Below are 19,562 nucleotides of genomic sequence, written 5' to 3' on the forward strand. Positions count from 1 at the left end.
AGAGTCAACCTGAGCTGGCTTTTCAGCACGTGTTCAAACAAAAGCTTGTTGGCACACATGCACGGCCTGTTACAAAACATTGCAAAGCTCAATAGCAGTGTCTGTGAAAGCACCACTGGGTGAGGGTTAGCGCATGTTTATCTAACCCTCACCTACCCGTCCGCAGTTCCTGCACAAGGCATCAACAATTGCAATGTGCGCTGTCATCACTATAGGGCTATAGGACAAGCAGTAGTAAGCTGTTCACACTGAGAACAGCCACGCACGAGCTGCTTCTGCAGTGGTGCACGACTTCCTTACCCAAACTGGTAAGAAACTGAGGTTTTATCAGGCATCAAAACAATTAGCCATTGTTTTTCCAGAAAGCAGACTCATTCGCACATAATCTGGGCTACTTTTGGCATTTTCAGCTGGTAAGTGGTCATTTGGCCAAAATGTCACTGCACACCTCAGAGTCGCCCTAAACAGGATGGACCTGAGGAGGAAGTGAAGGAGCCAGACTCACAGTGTGCCAGTGCAAATATTCAAGGTTAAATCTGTCCAGTAAGTGAACTATAAAAGGGACCCAATATGGGGCCATCAAAATTATAATACCCTTTTTCAGCCAATCTCTTTATTCCTTATAATAAAGTAAAAAAACAACAACACACAAACAAATCAAAAGGGAAATTCATGATGCAAAGCTAGATTTAACTTTTCTCTGTGGGCACTGATTTTTATTTTTGATATATCCTTCTGCATTGAATGCACAGTAACTGGGTGCTCTAAAGTTTCCTACGAATAAAAAGCTTATCTCTAAAAATAGAATTTAGTGAATCTGAAGGTGGAAGTATAAATATTTAATTTAAAATGTACATTTAAATGCAACTCATTCAATAAAAAGAATCAAATAAAATATCCCTCTGTATAGGCCAGCAAACTATCTTAATCCGAGCCTTAACCGGAAACCGAAACACCAAAAGCAGTAACAGGAGGGCTGTTTTAAATAAATTCAAAAATGTATACATTTCTTTGATCTACCCAGGGTGGATTACTTCCTCCTACCCACTGCACGCGCTGCTTTTCTGCTGACTAAAAGTTATATCAATGGGACACGAACTTCCCTCGCTCCTAAAATAAATGAGACATGAACTTCCGCTCGCTCCTAAAATAACCCCTGGCCCAAACAGAGAACAGCTATCATAAACACTGTGTCAAAAGATTCCTTCGCTCCTACAGTAAACTTGTGTGTCCTCAGTTACTGCAGCTCTTGCCTCACACTGACCTGCTTTACTTTCACCCCCTCTGAGCGCTGCATAAACAACAAAACACACACACACACACACATATTATGCATGCAAATTAGCTTTGGTCTGCCAAACAGGGACAAACAGCAGCTGAGGTTGTGGTAACCTGATTTTCCACAACCTCGAGGAAGCTGTTATTTTAGCTGAAGAAGAGGAGGAGATCCCAATCAATATCTCTGGACCAAACCTGCGTATTAGCCAGATTTTGTTTGCTTTTCTTTTCATTTAATTTGAATGAAGGGCATCAAGATGACTAAATTAGCTTGCACTGATTGATGGGTTATTATCAGGGCTGAGAGTGTAAGCAAGCATAAAAATGATTCCAGTTTTTCTGCAGAGACCCTGTTACTGATTAAATGAAGTGATCACAACAGGAGTAACAAATGAAGACAGAAATAAATACACGGGCGATCGACAAGTCAATTATTTGTGCTGAAAAATAAAATCACTGCTAAAATTTTGCCACTTAGAAAAGACACGGCAGCTGGAAAACATCACACCATATGCGAGGCGCCATCAATGAAAAATATTCCAGGAACTGGTCCATAAACACAAAAAAATAATATCCGAGTCGAAATATGGACAACTTCCTGTTGAAAAGCAGCCTTGTTGTTATGCTCAGACAGCTATTTTCAGATCACTCCCTCGAAAACAGAGCAAGGTTTGTGTTTTCGACAGATGCTGTTCGGACACACCAACATATCTTCAACACCTTGGCTAGTTATAAAATTTGGCTCCCTGCAACTTCATCCACTGCCTAAAAATGAAAATCGAGTTAAAAGATCCCGGTTTTGAGATCCAGAATCCATTGCAAAGTCATGAGTAAAAGGTGAAAGGGTTATACGACTCTACCATGAGATTTCTCAGGAGACAGCAGCTGAACTAGAACCACGGAGACGAATGAGAAGATGATCTCGAGGTGCAGCTTTTGAACCCTCTCATCGCATCTACTGTGTCCAAAAAGCCATCATATTGGATTTAAATGCACAGCTTCACTTTTATGTCACATAAATTAATTAGCAACCACTCGCTAATACTGTTCTCCACATGAACCCAGTTCAGCCACAGCCTGTTCACCCAGAAGTAGTCACTGCCGCTCCAAACTTCAAAGCCGTTTCTTTCTCCAGGCTGTGAGATTTCTGAAATCATCCTTCACATTTCATCACGAAAATCTTGCAGATTTTGTGTTTCTGCACAAGCCTCGGTGCATGTCCTTTATTCTGTGCACATTTGGCACACATAAAAGGATATGCATATTTGATTCCAAAGGTCATGATATGAGCTGCTAGCTTTGAAATGCAGGAGGAATGAAACCTGAGTAAACAGAGTTTTCATACTAGCTGGTCAACACGGTGAAGAGAGCGTCATTTAAAGTCGTAAAAGCAAATGCATATGAAACCTTATGTGCTTTACTGTCGATTTAAACCCTGTTCATAGAGCATTTCGGTAACCTCGGAGCATCAGGAGGGTTTATGCACATGCGCATGTTCACTGATCAAAGCCACATACAGCACTGGGCCAGCTGCAAGGAGGTGAGAAGCTTGGCCTTTGCCTTAGAGCAAAGGGAGGGTGAAAAAAAACAAGCAATTTCAACCAGGCTGCAGGAGTCTTTAATGTCTTTACAGGCTCTTTGCTTTGTACTAAAGGATCCATTATGCCAATCAGACTGCAAGCAGCAGGAAGACTAAACATCTATTAAAGGATTCACATTACAGGACATAGCAGGAAATAAACTCTTACGCTGTTATTATAACACTGTATGTGAGTGTATTATAAAACCATAAGGCTATACTTAGAAAGCTCTCAAAGTGTAGATTAAAATTCCACCATGTATCGTGTTTTATGTGCATTATGAACGGCCACTTTCGCACAGACATTTAGGTGATATAAAAGCTCTATAAAATTATTTAAGCTGTGCACGAAGACACAGCCTGTGTGTTGAGAAGAACAAAAACATACAAGAAAAGAAACGTCTGAGCTTTGCTTTAGGACTTGCTGCAGCAGCATGCCCACATGCATTTAGCCATGAGGGCTGCTTGGCTTTTAAACTGTTTAGATGAAGCAAAGGCTACTTCTGCAAGCTGCTAATTACACAGCAGCAAGGGTGGACACACTACAGTAAACATAACTGTTTTATATGATTAAAGTGGTGGCAGCTTCTTTTTCAACTGAATCACAACAAAGTTACTGCACTGCTGTTCAGCTCAACAAACAGCCCCGTGTTATCTCCACCGTGGTGGAACAGGAAAACTGTGACATAATAACATAAAGGAAATACTTCCGAATGTTCCCCTTCATACTTAGTGTGAAAAATCACCTTCAGAGAATGTTCACACTTCCTGAATCATCCATTTACAAAACAGATGATTAACAGCCTGAAATTTCTTTAGAAAAAAAACCAGAATGTCAGTGACATAGCAGCTCATCCGCTCATGATTCATCGCAGTTCGTCACAGGTTACAGACCCTAAACAACCAACTAGACCTTGACCTTGAGCGTAATTTTGGTGATGACTCGTTCGGTGATCATTTCGCAAACCCTTTCGGAGGAGCAGCCAGTGTTGCAGACCGAGAAGCTGACGGACACTGTGACATGGCGCGTGTTCATTAGCTTTTTAGCCGATTGCGCTAACAAGTGAGCTAACAACCTCCCAACATCGAAATCTGTACTTGAAAAACTCAAGTTTCTTAAATCCCAACTGACTCCGGTGCTAATACGCCCGATCTCAGCAACAACGTTGTTTTTGTCTCTATGGCCAATTTCCCCTTCATAGCAACCGTGGGGTCACTCTGCATTTAGTCAATCTCTCATTTGTACTGCAGATCCTTGGGGGGCACACAACCTTCACCTTCACCTGTAGTGCACTAACTGAACAGCAAATAGGACTTAATTTTCCATGTCTGTGTCATCATCTACACACCAGGAGTAGTGATGCAATCTCGAGAAAAGGATAAATTCGTCATGACTTTGTGGGACTTTTCATACTTTGCAAAAAACAACTATTTGGTCTCAATACACATTTGTTCTAAGTAGATGTGGATTACGTTTATTTATTTGAATGACATTTATTCAAGCTGACATTAAGTGTTATTAAAATAAACAGTGGAAAATGGCTCTAAATGAAAGCCTTATTTTAAAAAAAAAAAAGGGCAGCAAAAAGAAGCGGTGTGGAAGTCATCTGAGGGGTGGATACATCTGCATTACTCGTGTGCTAACGGAGACCTCGAGCAATGTAATGTTCCACTCAATTTAAGACTCACAAGAGGCGCATTTCCAAAAGAAAAGGTTACACACATACACGCGTGAACACACTGAGATAATCCCAACACCACAACCTGAGGTATTTCCTCATTCTTTACAGCTACAGAGGACACTATATACTGTGTGTGACCAGTAAACTGATCTTGACAAGTCAAATCCCAGTCACTGTCAGACTGCTGAAACCTATTATCTTAAACTGGGTGGAGGGATTATAGAAAGCTGGCTAAGCGCAGGCAGATTTCAGATGGAGAAAGCAGATTTCTTGGCTGTGTTTGAGAACATAAGCTGCAACTTTGAAAGATGGCACTTCGCTGCAAGCTTTTCTTTCTGTGCAATGGTCGGTGTGGAGAAATGCTCTGCAAGACTGAAGGATTGAAACCCAGAACAAGTAAATTTAGTTAAATGCTTTACTCATGTCTTTGTGAAGTCAGAGTGCCTCCATTTGGCCAATTTACCGAGCACTATGAAAAGATTTAGACAAAGAAAGCTCAGGCTTTATGGAGATTTGTCCTCCAGCCTGCGAAAGGAGGAAAAGACGGAAAAGCTGACTTGAGCGGTCTCTTATAAAAAAAGGGGAAAAAAGAGAGCTGAATAATGACGGCATTATGCAGTACGAATTATCCATCCATCCATTCGCTTCCGCTTATCCATTTTCGGGGTCACGGGGGGCGCTGGAGCCTATCCCAGCTGTCATAGGGCGAGAGGCGGGGTACACCCTGGACAGGTCGCCAGTCTGTCGCAGGGCCAACACACAGGGACAGACAACCATTCACACCTAGTGGCAATTTGGATTATCCAATTAACCTATCCCCACAAGCTGCATGTCTTTGGACGGTGGGAGGAAACCGGAGTACCCGGAGGGAACCCACGCAAACACGGGGAGAACATGCAAACTCCACACAGAAAGACCCCGGTAACTGTTGAGACTTTCTGTTTCTGAGTGATAAACGCCAAAAAGCTCTCCTCTTTTGAATCCATCAATGCAAGAAAGTCTGTTTGACTTTTACACGCATGTTTCAAAGATCTCGCCGACTGTGTACAGAGCATGCTCGAGGAGGTAGAAAGCGCTCCTCGGAGGTATGGATATCATGTGATGCTGAACTGCTTTGACAGCTCAGTGGAAGCCAGGGGACATGACGGGTATTCCTCGAAGAGTCCTTTTCATGCCAGCTTTCCCCATCCGAGCAGCTCCGTTTCACACAGCTGAAGTGGAAAATGCTGACAACGACCTCTCCGCCTATCCCCGGAGACCCGGGGACCCCAAGAGGCCTCGCTGGCTCGTGTTTCAAAAGCCAGGTCACAGGAATCCCCGGGATCACATGACCCCATGATTCGCAAACTGTAACCTGAAAATGTTTTAAGAAAACAGTGTTTCTGGTCTTCTGGGACACTTCTCACAAAACCAGCGGCAGAGATCTGACATTCCCGATTATGTAGTGCACCCTCTCTTAGGTTTCCAGTGGTTCTGACTGCAGTGATTTAAAAACGTGCTTACTTATGGTTAGAGTTTCACAAAATGAGGTCAGGCTACGTAGAAGTACTCAAGCTGATGTTCAAACCTTGCCTTTGCGAGGGGCAGCCAAAAGGAAGTAAACTGAAAATGAGAACAGTGCACGCACTGAGGCCCAGCATAAGAAAAGTCATGCAAAGCTACTCTAGCAAAGCTGGAAATGAGCACAAAAATGCCTCATTTAAAACTTCCCTGGAACTAATTTGTAGTTTTGTTGTGTGTTTTTAATTCATAACTGTCCAGATCTGACATTTTCAGCACAGCTACACAGCATTTTTCTACATCAAGACGATTCAAAACAGCAGAAAGTCAAGTTTTAATGTCTGAGACCCTAAAAGCAGGAGCCTCTTTAAGCACAAATGCCAACCATGAGAAGAAGGCCAGGCGACTCGCCTCATCTGACTGTGGCTGTAATAAATTGAGTGAAGGTCAAGGGATAAAGGTTGCAATAAATCGTTCTCTAAAGGTTTAAAATCCACATGGTGTCGTTACATCCAGGCTGTATTCAGTGTTTCTCACAGGAAGTGTAAATGTGCACATTTTTGAATCAGGCTCGTAACGTTTTCCTCCTCCCTGTAAAAACACTTGCACAGAAATCTTCCAAATGCTGCTTTGTGTGCTTCCTTGGCTTTGTTACTGCAAGTAACTTTCCATCACTGGAGTAGTGTAATCATCTCAAGACCCCATCATAAAATAGTGCTCTGTAGTGCTACAGAGTAGTAAAGTCTTTTTAAGAGGACAAATCACAGTGTAAACTACAGGTATCTTTAGTGTTAATAGTGAAGCTCACGGACAAACTGAGAGTTTGATGTAAATGTAAACATAAAAGCTTTTTTCTATTTGGTTATTTGTGCAAAGTACCTGGAAGCGGTGTGAGGAAATGAGGAAAGTATTTTAAGGACATTTTAATCTGAAGGAACCCCTGATCTACCAATGTCTGTACAGTGCAGCCGAAAGACTTGTTATAGTAGTAAAGTTATCAGTAAGTGGACTTAATATGTTTCTTGGCTCACTCTTGTTTTCAAATTTTCCCTTTTTGTTTTTTCCATTCTGTATCCGTCACATGAATCAGCGTGTCGTTACCTCCGCCAAGGAGGTCATGTTTTTGGACGTGTTTGCGCTTGTGTCATCGTTCTGTCTGTAAACACAACAACTCAACAAATTACGAACGAATTCTGATAAAACTTTGTAGGGGTGTGCATGCAGAGTGGGGTTAACAGTTCAAATTTGGCTCACATCCACCAAAGTCTTCGAGGTCACCTTAATGAGTCATTGGTCAAAAATTCGGAAAAAGCCTTAGAAACGAGAAACAGTGTGGTGTATATCGTCAACATACCGGATAAAGATTTAACATGTCACATCCTGTCATATTTGACCTCTGACCTCAAGGTCAACAGATTGATCTGAAAGTCAAAACTACACACTATATAGGGGTATTTAAATCTGTTTCTTACTCCTATTATTTATATTGAGAATATAGATATTTGGGAATTATAAATATCACATCACATTTGACCTCTGACCCCACTTTTGAATTTCACATCTGCCTTTTTTTCCAAGTTGAACTCAAAATGCGTTATATCTTTAAAGAAAGAGCGAAATAGAGCAAGCTGCCTATGGGGAAATATAGTGCAGTATAATATTATACAATAAGCTCAAGTTATTTATGCGTTCATGGAAATTAATACCCGTTATCCATTACCTACTCCTACATAATGTTTGTGTAATCAAAGTAAACATCTGTCATGTTTCCCTTATCTGATTTTTACTGCACTACAACATAAAATGAATGTACGCAAAATAAGATACTATTTACTTAAAAATGAATATTGCCCAGAGAGTGAGCTGCCTTAGCTGAAAGTCTGTTTGTTTGTTTACTTAATGCAATGACTGGATGAACTACAGAGTCTGACTCTGGGGGAAAAAAGTTTTGTTTTTTTTTAACTTGTTTTGGGACAAATATAGTAAACTTTAAAAAAAAAAATCAGATTTTAAACATTTGATTATGTCCTGCTGATCATGTAATTAAAATCATGTTCTCTCCCTTTTAGACTTAAAATATAAATAACTAAACAAGGCAACAGTAACACAGACCCAGACACCAGTTAGTACAGAAAAACGTGTATTCCCCAAACAAAAACTAAGAAATCTCCCTGTGATTGTTTTGATCGCCCATAGTTTGCTTGGAAGACGCCGACTTGTCTGCAAACGCTCCCCAACTCTTCTCAAAAAAGTGCAACACAAACCAGAAACGCACAAAGTTCAAAGTGAAAGATGGGGCTTACCGCTGCGATCATCACATTTCAAAAGAGGCAAGTTTTACTTTCACTGTTTCTGCTTTGCATCATACTTTTCACTGTTTTAATACCCTTTGATCAGTATTTGTGCAAACTACAGGTGACCGCAGGAATCACAAGGAGGTTTTTCACTGCAGCAGCGTAACCTCTTTGCAACGGCAGGCAACCACTTGCCAACCAGTTGGGGAACACATGTACAAGCTATCTGTGCTTGCCAGAGGTTGCTGACTGGCCTCAAAGACTGTGTTACTGTGCCTGCCTGCAGTGAAGATGGACATCTTTAAAAAACAGACATAAAAAAGTTAGTGACAGCCACAACACTTACTCTCTAATTAACTGCAAGACTGCACTCAACATGATGATGATGACTGTCTGTGCATATGAGAGGGTGGATGAATTAGCACCAACCTTCTCATCCACATGCCGACCGGTGAGTAATCCATCGTGCAGGTGCTACATTTTGTGCGAACAGGCCTCCGCCATTCACAGGCACCACTGAAACAAAAACAACTGGCTCCAATGAACCTAACGCTGTGGGTAAACATCGAGTCGCGATTTGATTTTAAACAACCTTTACTGAGAAACGTGCAGTAAAGGTTTGCGGCTAAAAAGTGCAGAGATGAAAATAGCACACGTCTCTGCCGCAATCTCGGATACTGGGTCAAAGACAGCTGTAAAACACAAATGTCATCACGCATAAAAAGGTAATTTACAGCGCGTCAGTGAGTCATTCATAAATCAGCCCGTGTGTTCAGAGAAGGCAGAGCTGCAGGTTCTTTCTATTCCCACACAAGGAGGCGAAATAGACTGGAACAGCTGTTGATCAGCAGCAGTGCAGCTTTACTTTGTGTGATGACACTACAGTTGGTCCACTTATGGTCTGTATTAATGTGACAACAATATATTAGTTTAACATGTAATAAGTGTGAAACACAAAGTGTTACCTGTTTTGTAGGTCTTTTAATGCATTTAGACACATTAAATGAGTAATATTTCGATGGTTCCCACCCCAAATATCACCTGGAGGACTCAGCCTCAAGGTTATTTGTCACTACTACTTGCAATTATTTGGTCACCAAATTCAGGAAAATTCAGTCAGCAGGAAACCACATTTTTTTCATGGTTGCAAGGTGGTTGCTGTCCTATATGCTGAGATATTTAGGTTAGGTCAGACTCAAAGTGGTGAACAGACCAACTGGCATGCACACCTGCAATGCACTCTTTAAGGCCATTCTCCTAGCATGAATGAAACAGTCAACAACTGATTTTCTTTTCTAAGAATTGATGGGTGTAAATGGCTTTTCACAGCACGGCTTTAAGCCTTTAGCGGCAGCAGGAGAGTACCGCTATTAACAGGTTTATAAAAGCCGGCTACCCCTGCTCTCCATTTCCAGTGAGAGGAAACCCGAGCTGAAGTCATTCCTCAGAGGACAGCTGTCAAACCAGCCTGCATGTCTGATTAAAGGTGTCAGTTAATAGGAGGACCCCCGAGGACGGGCAGCAATCCACAGCTTGACGTGGACTTAGAAGGGGAAGTGATCTGTGCTAAAGGTTAATCTTCTAAGTTGGTCAAAACAGAGCTGTTCAAAACCAACCTGTTGTGTCTGCATCCTGCCCAAAGCGAGCCTGAGGCTATTCACATAATGTGCTTTTGCTGAAAATGTGTGTTTTTACACAAGTTCACAGTTAGCTCCCAGAAATAATCTCTGTATATACCAACATCACATGACCACTAAGGCACGCATGTTTTGGGAAACAGAGGCTTAAATAGTACGAGGGCAGAAGAGTGAAAACAAATTCTTCTTTGCTTGGGTGACAGTGATGGTGGGAGAAAAGATACACCTGAAGTAACCAAGAAAGCGAATACAGCGCTGAATCTAGGTGGCGTCCATCACCAGAGGAAGACATGACATCAGGGAAGGATTATTTGATGTTGTGGATTGAAGTTTATTTTCTGTCCATCCATTCATCCATCCTCTCCTGCTTTTCCAATTCATCCAATATCCTGGACACATCAGCAGTTTGTCACAGGGCTAACACGGAGACAGAGACAAACAACCATTCGCATTCGCATTTACACCTACGGGCAATTGAGAATCACTAACTAACCTTAAAATAAGCCCGCTAACTGTTTTTGGGCTGTGGTAGGAAGTCGGGGTACCTGGAGAAACCACACAGACACTGGGGGAAAATGCAAACGCCACACAGAAAGACCACAGCCAGATGGTGGATTTGAACCCAAGCAATGTGTGATGTACTAGTATAAACCACTGTGCTGCACATGATAACCCCGGAGTTATCCAACTGAAGGTTTGGTGAGTGTTTCCAAAAGTCTCTTCTTTAGCAGTCCTGAAACGGCTATAACTGTGGTAAACGTTTTAAATGACAATCCCTTTAGACGAATGATATGCTGTAATGAAACTTTAACTACTTTCAACCAAAACATGAGGATATGCTCCTGCTAATGACTTCACACTCACTTTCTTTGTATCTCTAGCAACACTCCCCCAAAGCGTGAAGAGGACTTGATGAGAAAAGCAAAGGCGACACAGGCACTTGGGCTTCACAACTTCAGACACGCGGTTACGATACGAGCTTACATTTACAGAGATTCCTTCCTTTTTTAACGTATCTCACATCTTTCAAGTAATAACTCAAGTTTCTCTTATTATCCACTAATAATTACATTAGCTTGATATCCACCTTCTTAGCTACAAGCTACGTTAATGTGTAAATTCACTGTAATTTGAGTTGTGTGGGAATGACGCTCATATTTTGCTTCTCATAACCTTTTTATGAATATGCTGGAGGTTTTTAAACTCATTTTACATCGTGGGCCACATAAGCCTAAGTAAGTTTAACCACACATTAAACCCTTCAGTTATTAAGTGCAGATTCAACAGCATGTCTCAATTTTTCTACATGTTGAACTCTATCAGTGCAGCTTTTGGGGGATTAATTTGTAAGTAATAAATGTGTAATATAACAGAAAAGGTAGAAAAAGTGCCCAGACTGAAAAAAATCAGGAACTTTATTGTCATTTTGGTCTCGGGTTTACCTGCAGGAAAAGATTTAAATACTGAATGTACAGTTAAAAGTCCAAAATCGATGACCTTCTTCATATTTTCCAAAGCCACCCAGTGGACCGGATTAGAATCTCTGCCAGGCCGATTCTGGCCACCGAGCCATATGTTTGACACCCCTGACCCAAATCTAATCAGTGACAAAAAAACCCATAAAATTAATAATTAGTGTGAACGCTATCTGCACTGATGATGGCTTCGATCGCAGCCTTCTATCTCGTCCAGGTTGCCCCTGTCGTGGTATTCTTACAGATGTGTCTGACATTTGGGATTAGTTGGATGAAGGCATCGTCACTTCTTCCCCAAAACTGTGATTTGAGACACTGGACAACTCACAATAATCAGATAAGTCTGCCCAAATCCCACAGGTTGGTAACCCTACAACTAGTATAACTAGTTTTCTTGGTGCGTTATTAAATCCCCCTCAGTGTTGAAACCAGACTATCCTGAACAAACATCTGAAATATATTTTTCTCAATCATTTGTGTACATTTCACGATTTATGATGAACATACTGTACAGCAAACACGGGCTAACTAATGTTCAGGTATACTTACCTTCAGGGAAGTGGATCACAAAACTGACACGATGTAAAATTGTGACTCTCATTTAAGCAACCGTTGACTAACCAAGTAAAAACAACCGATAGCCGAGACAAGATCTGGGTGTGGTGTCAAGTTGCTTAACATTTCTCTGGGAAAACCCTGAATATCGTCACATAATTACGCCACAGATGTAATAATCAGGTGTCTCACTCCGGACATCTTTGATTTTTCACTGTAGAAAAAGTAAAGGCGTAATAAAAACCATTGCTGTGCTCTATCCAACAACTGCCTCTGGCTCACCCATAGCTCCACATATCTGACCAGGCCTCTAGCTCCTCAAACCTGACACATGTATATGTGAGTTTCAAACAGGGGGAACACAAAAAGCAGCATCAGCAAACACTCATACATGAATTAACACCAGTCTGCAGATGGAGGCAGATCCTGGAAATAGAAGATGGAGCAATTACTGGAATGAGCACCGAGTCTGCCGGGTGCACTATGGAGGAGAGGTGGAGAGGGTATGAGGCACCGGCCTGCTCCATTATCAAACAGAGATCACAGGAGAGCCGTGATAAACCAGTGTGATGGGGTGGATGAGCCTCCTACTGTACAGATATCACAACTTAGTTTTATATTAGATTCAATTTTGCACCTGCGACCATTGAAACTATGTTAAATGAACCCATTAATGTTCATACAGCTGTCACTGGATCATCTTAAGACAAGTTCTGCAGGTTTACGAGAACACTTTTATTATTATATGATTATTCACTGACTTTTATGCAGGGCAACATTGAAAGGAAGGCCAAGTCTTTGTCTTTTTGTCCCTTTCACCTCATTGATAAAACACACTGCTTTAGAGCAATCGGCGTGCAATTGCCAAAATTTTACGCAACACGTTTCCTCACAAAAAGATCCGTAAAACAAACGTGTGACAAATCTGAGATAAACTGGAATTAAATGTGCTACTCGAGATGGCTCAATCAGACGATACGTGGCAGCAGCCAGAAATGTAAATCACGAGCTCGTAAATCATTTTGCTGCTGATGTGCAGATTTTATAGGCGTGTTAATAAAGAGCGGCGGGATTGCAGCTCAGCACAATTGCAACAATTGTCCACCCATTTTAATTCAACTGTTCCTGCAAAGACAATAATAAGCAAGGCCACCGGCTTCAGTTTGATTGATTTCTCGTGTCATATTGTGGCACTGCTTCAAGGAACAATTCTGGTTTCCTTTCACACGAACACTGAAATGGAAATATTTTTTAAAAATCTGCCTGGAAAGACTTTCAGCGACGAACCACATTGGAAAACGTCACGGCTGTTTTGATTCTGCTCGCACAACTTTGTGCTTTCCAAACACAACAGCAGCGATGAGTCCGAGAGGAATATCACAACTCTGTGTTGGGTCAAGAAGGACAAACTGACTTTAAGCAACTGCTTGTTGCTCAAGCGTCCCTTTTGAGATAACGCTATAAGAGTGAACTACACATGCAAAAAAAGATTAATTAATAAAAAATAAAAATTCCTAGATCAAGCCCTGGCTTACCAACTTCAAATAAAAGCATATCAGAAGCATTAGTGCTGATTTTCACACAGATGAAAAATTTATTTGCATACAAAAGTGGAAAAATAAGCAAAAGACCCTGGGCTTTATTTACAGCGTTTACCTGATTTAACTGCCTTTGTTTCCTTTCAGTGCAGTGTGAGTCTCCACTGCATTATGCAAATATATATACTCTCACAGGCCACTTTATTAGGGACATATATTCAACTGAATGTCAATATAAATATCCAATCAGCTAATCACACAGCGATAAATAGTTCATTTAGGTATGTAGACATGGTCAAAACAACCTGCTGAAGTTCAAACTGAGCATCAGGATGAGGAAGAAAGGTCATTTTAGTGACTCTGAGCATGGCATTATTGGGTTTTCAGGTCTGGGTTTTCAGAAGCTGCTGATGTGCTGGGATTTTCCCCCACACAACCATCTCTAGGGTTTACAGAGAATGGTCTGAAAGAGAGAAAATATCCAGGAAGCGGCAGCTCTCTTTGTGAAACAGCCTCGTTGATGTCAGAGGTCAGAGGGGAATGGCCAGAACATCTATGAATGACAAGATGTAAAACCTTACAGTAAGAGGAAACCATGCTTGGTGCCACTCCTGTCAGCTAAGAGCACGAAACTGAGGCTACAATTCACACAGGCTCACCAAAACAGGAGTAGAAAACTACAGAAGTTGAGAATTTAAATAACTGTTGCCTGGTCTGATGAGTCTCGATTTCTCATTCAGATGATAGAGTCAGAATCTGCTGTAAGCGTCACTAAAGCATCATACCATCCTGCCTTGGTAAAGAAAACAGCCTACCTGTGCGTTGTTTCTGACCATGTCCATCTCTTTATGACCAGGAGGATAACACGCTGTTTCACAAAGCTCCACATCACAGTTCGTTTACTGCATTCAAACAGCCTCAACAGCCACCAGTCTCAATTTAATAGAAGTGGTGCAAATGGAGACTCGTGTCACAGATGTGCCGCCAACAAATCTACAGCAACTGTGTGATGCTGTCATGCCAACATGAACCAAAGTCTCTGAATCCATATTGAATCTGTGCTATGGAGAATTACAGCAGCTCTGAAAGGAAAGGAAAAGGGAAGTGCAACCATGTACTAGCAAAATGTAACTAATAAAGCAGCCAGTAGGTGCATGGCTTATAGTTTCTCTCTGCTGTTACCGTGTGTGTGTGTGTGTTTGTGTGTGATAGAGAGAAGGGGAGGAAAGCAAAGAGCTCAGCAGCAGAGAAGTGACAGGGAGCAGAGCAAATAGCATCAATGGATGTGACGACATCTCTTTTTTCCCGCAGCAACAAGTGTTAATTTGTCTGAACCAGAAGATGCGCGGACACCAGCGAGTTCAAGTGTTTAAGCCTGTCGTCCTGTATTTACTGGGTGATTCAGGTGTAACTCAGCAGCAGAGCAGATCCTGTCCCAGACTTACAGACATCTGGGGTTGATCCAATTTTCTTCTGTTCAGAATAGCACAAAGAAACTAAACAAAGGCTGGAGTGTGGGTGGAGACTGTGAGTTTTATGCAGTCTGGTATTTTTCCACTTTTCTGAGATAAAACAGAAATAAATAAATAGAAATTGATAGTGTAATCTACAATTAAAACAAATCAATCGATAAGATATAATACATTACATTATTAGCATGCATAGCTACATAAGAAAAGTATTCTCATGTGGGTTTCTACTACCAGCCATGAGAGACTGATGCTCTCAGTGTGGGGCAAATGAAAAAGTGACAGTGGGGGTGGCTCAGAAAAACACACAGATGGGTAATCAATGGGTGGAAAATCACTAGGGTGGGGTAGGGTTTATGTATATGTGTGTGTGTTCTAGCATGAAAAACACTTGATGGTAGTGAGAATGCAGCGAGGTCAGGTGGTTTGTGCATGCCGAGGAGCCTGTGTGCGAACCAGAGATAACCTTCAACTTAAATTCTGAGTCTTATCTGGAGCCGTTAGCAGAGGCGACACCCACAGATTCACGATGCTGAACTGTTTCTTCTCTCTGATAATGACTGAGCATCTTGGCGGTTGTTTGGCTTACACAGCGTGCGTGCGGACACGTTTCCGATGTGGAGAGCTGGGAATGTCACACATACTGGAACAAACATGGAGACCACATGAGGGAGAGGGCGCTTCGAGTGAGGCCAACGGTTTATTTACTTTTGCTAATGAAGCTGAAGTGCTGATGCTCACAAGGACAAGAACACTGCAGCTAAGAGCTGTCATCATCTTTTAAGCCATCTTGGGAGAAATGGGTTAAATGGTTTTGGGTTTATTGGTATTTTTTCAGCACGAAGCCTCAAACAGCAAACACAGAAACATAAATTTAAGAAAAACATTCAAATCTGCATGTTTAACACAGAGAATCAGCACCTGTTTGATCAAATGAATGAAAATTCACAATGTTCAAAGTTGCAGCTGACTATTTGCTATAAGCTTCAACTTGTCCAACTTGCTGTAAATTAAGCGAAAGTTTTCCTGCTAAAGAACGACTCATGGATTTGTGAATCTGCTCTCGATGCTGTTACAGTTATGCACCTCCCTCCTTCACCCATGTCACATTTTTAAACAGAAGCAGTTATATAGTGAACACATGATGACACTAATGTCATTCATTAAAGAGCACTTAGAGGAGTCACTCATACAGGCCTCGAGGCTGGTCGACCAGTCGCTCAGACTCGTATGCAAACACTTGCCAACTACTTACTTAAGCAGTAATGAACCTGCAAAAAAAGTGCTGCAAAGTGGAAATTTACACTGGTCACAGTTAAATTAAAAGTTGGGCTTTTACCACAGTGACAAAAATGCTTCAAAAGGTGCAACTTTTACTTCTGCTAGCAACCAAAGCAACTGCAAGTACGTTTTCAGTCCAGGACTCTGTGTTTGCAACCCAGCAGCAACCTCCAGCAATCAGGAAAATACACGTTTGACCCACCCGGGCGGTTTCTGGGTGGCCAAATATCCAGCCCAGTCTGATCTCAAGAGGACCAGCCCAATCAAAATGATTGCATAATAACACATAATACAAAAACAAAAATGACCTGCAAATTGTTTCCCTTCCTTTTAGTGTAAATGAGCTACAAACCATCCAGTTATAAAATGTGTAGGTAATGACGAGCAGCCCGAGATATTTTAAGAAAAGGAAGTGCACTTTCAACAACGCCTCTGAGTTGTTGTAGTAAATGTAAAACACCTGTCAACACGCCTCTTTGGGATTACACTTTAAGAAATGAATGCATAATTATAAAAATCACACAGGCAGCTTATTATCCAGAGTTTTTCCTGCAATTAAAAGACATTTACTGTGAAAGCACAGAAAATGTGCCATCAACTGTCAAAACAGGAACCTTCCTGTTATCTAATGACATACTAACCATAAAAGTTTCTGTCATTTAATGGTTTATATATTACTTAGTAAACTTTAGTGGCCACGCGTCTGAAAATGCAGTTAAAAGTCAGAATTTTTCCCCTCCTTTGCAATTCTCACATTTTCCGACTGGACTCTTTGCCAGGCTATTTCCAGCCCCCAGGCGCTAAATTTGACACCACTGTTAAATTTATATTAAAAATGTAATAATTCATAGATTGGTTAACTGACTGAAAATTACTCTGCAGCCACTTTTTTAATCCATTCGTGTTTTTGGCACGCAACTCTCTTAGTTGCAGCATTTTGTTTTGGAATAAACTAAATCAGCATTTTACAGGCAAAGGGCCAAAAAAGTCTGCATACTCAAATCTGTCAGATTGCTCCTTTAATTCAGCGCCCGCACCACTGCACAGAAACAGAGCCTGAATTAAAGGACCAGTCTCACCAATTATGTGGACACTGTTGCAGATACGTTTGGAGATATCACAGAACAAACACCAGAAAATAATACTAAGTATTAAAAAAAGCTTTTGGAGGCTACAACTGCCCATTGAATTCTTTATAAACTTTGTAAGAATGTTTCCTTAGTCGTCATATTTAGAGATGACTATAGCTCAGAGCTCAAAAACACAAATACATTCAATTTAAAAGAAAAGCAACAGATTCTCACAAACAAGAGGCCAGAAAATTATTGACATTTAAGCATGCAACTAATTTGTCCAGTAATTCTCTTTGGGCTGACTAATCAATGGGTCTAATTGAACAAGCAATTCCAGTTTGTCGTCTTCGTGAAACATCTGCAAATACATGGATGTCAACGATATTTCTAAGTGTGCAATAATAAAACCAGATGTGGATTTGAATGTTTGTGCAGATCCTGCACAGGAGCAGAAATCTGGCTACAGTTTTTCTGTGAAACTCCTCCTGCCACCCAGACCGGCTCAAATGGACTCTGTGGACTATAATCTGATCAACAAATATGTCACTGTGTGAGATTTATGCTGCTGGGATGGTGCCAAACAGCATTGGGCAATACCACCTCGGCCGGGCTCAAACATTGCATAACACGGTGGGTCCAGCATGGCCAGAGAGATCAGCTCAATTGATTTACCGCCCGATCGGGGAGCAGATCCTTTGCTGTGCGCAGAAACGTGCTCACTCACACGTATCCTTCATGCACACCGACCAACCTGCTCTTTCCGTTTCTGCCAGCGGCCGCAGGGGCTCTCCTCCAGGATCTCGCTCTCATCCTCGCTCTCCTCCTCCTTTCCCTCCGATCCTGACTTCCTCTCCGGGACGGACATCGTCATTTTAGCGCCGTATATTTCCAGATTTCAACACCAACACTTCTCCGCGTTCCCTCGCTCCTTCACTATCGCCTCTGTGTGTTTTTGTTGTTGTTGTGGGGTAGAGGAGGCGAGCCGCTTGTGTGCGCAGTAAGAACCCCCTCCAACAGCCAGCCAACGTCTCTCCCTCTCTCTCTCTCAACCCTCTTGGCGCTCAAAACATCTTGCAGAAACAAACCGGTGTGTTTGCAATCCTCAGGCAGTTAAAAGGAATCCAACACCCTCCTTTGATAAAAACAAAAAACAAAAACACAAGTGCATGCAATGAGCGTCTGGCCGGACTAAATGGGGTGGAAAATATATCCCCAGACTTCATGCGCCCTATAGGCTGCATATAAAAGAGGTTGCGAAATGCTCTCCTGCCAATCTGTCCATTTACAATCAAGCGAAGCTCGATCGGCGAAGCCAAAGAATTCCCTCTGAGTCCAGTGCACTCATTTCCCACCGCAGACGTCGTCTGCTTTATGGAGGAGACTCAGTTTTGTCGACCATCTCCCACACGCGTCATTGTCGGCGTTGCAGGATCTGAAGCTGTGGGCTCCTGCCAGGCACTGCGCGCAGAGGGATGGAGCAAAATACCGTAAAGTGGCCGCTATGCGCGCACTATATATTCATGTATGCATGGAAACCGGTAGCCGGGTGAAAAGCACACTTCTAGAATCGATATGCACGAAAGTTACTCGAGTCTATGATATTTCAGCCAGTTTGAAGACTGTCGCACTGAGAGGCCCGAGTGAGGTGCATGTGACAGAAGGTGGGCTATTATCGCGTTTCAGCTCCATATTTTACCTTGGACTCTTTTAATAGGTTTCCCCTGACAAAGGCTTAAACAGCAGGTGGGCGGGGTTGTGTGCCTAAGCTCACTATGACATCAAACAGACACAAGAGCAGAAAAAACTATCATAAACTGAGGGTTTAGAGCAGTATCAAGCCTAAGTTTTTAGCACAGAGCTTTGGTACATACGCTGCCTTCATTATCTGAAACTTCTGCAAGATTTAAAATGAGCTTCCAACACGGCAGCTTTTTGTACAGGATATAAATAGAGCAAAGCGGGAGCGGCCCCTTTCAGCATCACTTAATGGTAATGTTGCATTAGGTCATAATTTGCCATGTTTGAAACATGGCATTAAGGTGGCACAGTGGAGCAGTGGCTAGCACCGTTGGGTACAAGAAAGAGGATAGGTTCAAACTGGCGACAGCCTTTGACAGCTGGGGCTGGAGAAACAGTTAACAAAATTATTGGATGGAAGCAACAGTAGCTTCAGACATTGTGAGAATACTGCTGATTGCCCA

General features: G+C 41.9%; 1 protein-coding gene across 1 annotated transcript in view; it reads right to left on the reverse strand.

Annotated features, from left to right (window-relative positions):
• The window catches only part of nrbp2b (nuclear receptor binding protein 2b), a 42,906-nt gene extending 24,098 nt beyond the window's left edge, over positions 1–18,808 (reverse strand). The window contains exon 1 of the mRNA XM_085468132.1: positions 18,113–18,808. Coding sequence (XP_085324258.1) covers positions 18,113–18,232 — 120 coding nt within the window. The 5' untranslated portion in view covers positions 18,233–18,808. The remainder of the gene's footprint in view (positions 1–18,112) is intronic.
• Between the last annotated feature and the right edge of the window lie 754 nt (positions 18,809–19,562).

Source organism: Copadichromis virginalis, linkage group LG9 (genome assembly GCF_057382275.1).
Source record: "Copadichromis virginalis isolate Kocher_CV1m ecotype Utaka linkage group LG9, C_Virginalis_male_GT1.1, whole genome shotgun sequence".
NCBI lineage: Eukaryota > Metazoa > Chordata > Actinopteri > Cichliformes > Cichlidae > Copadichromis > Copadichromis virginalis.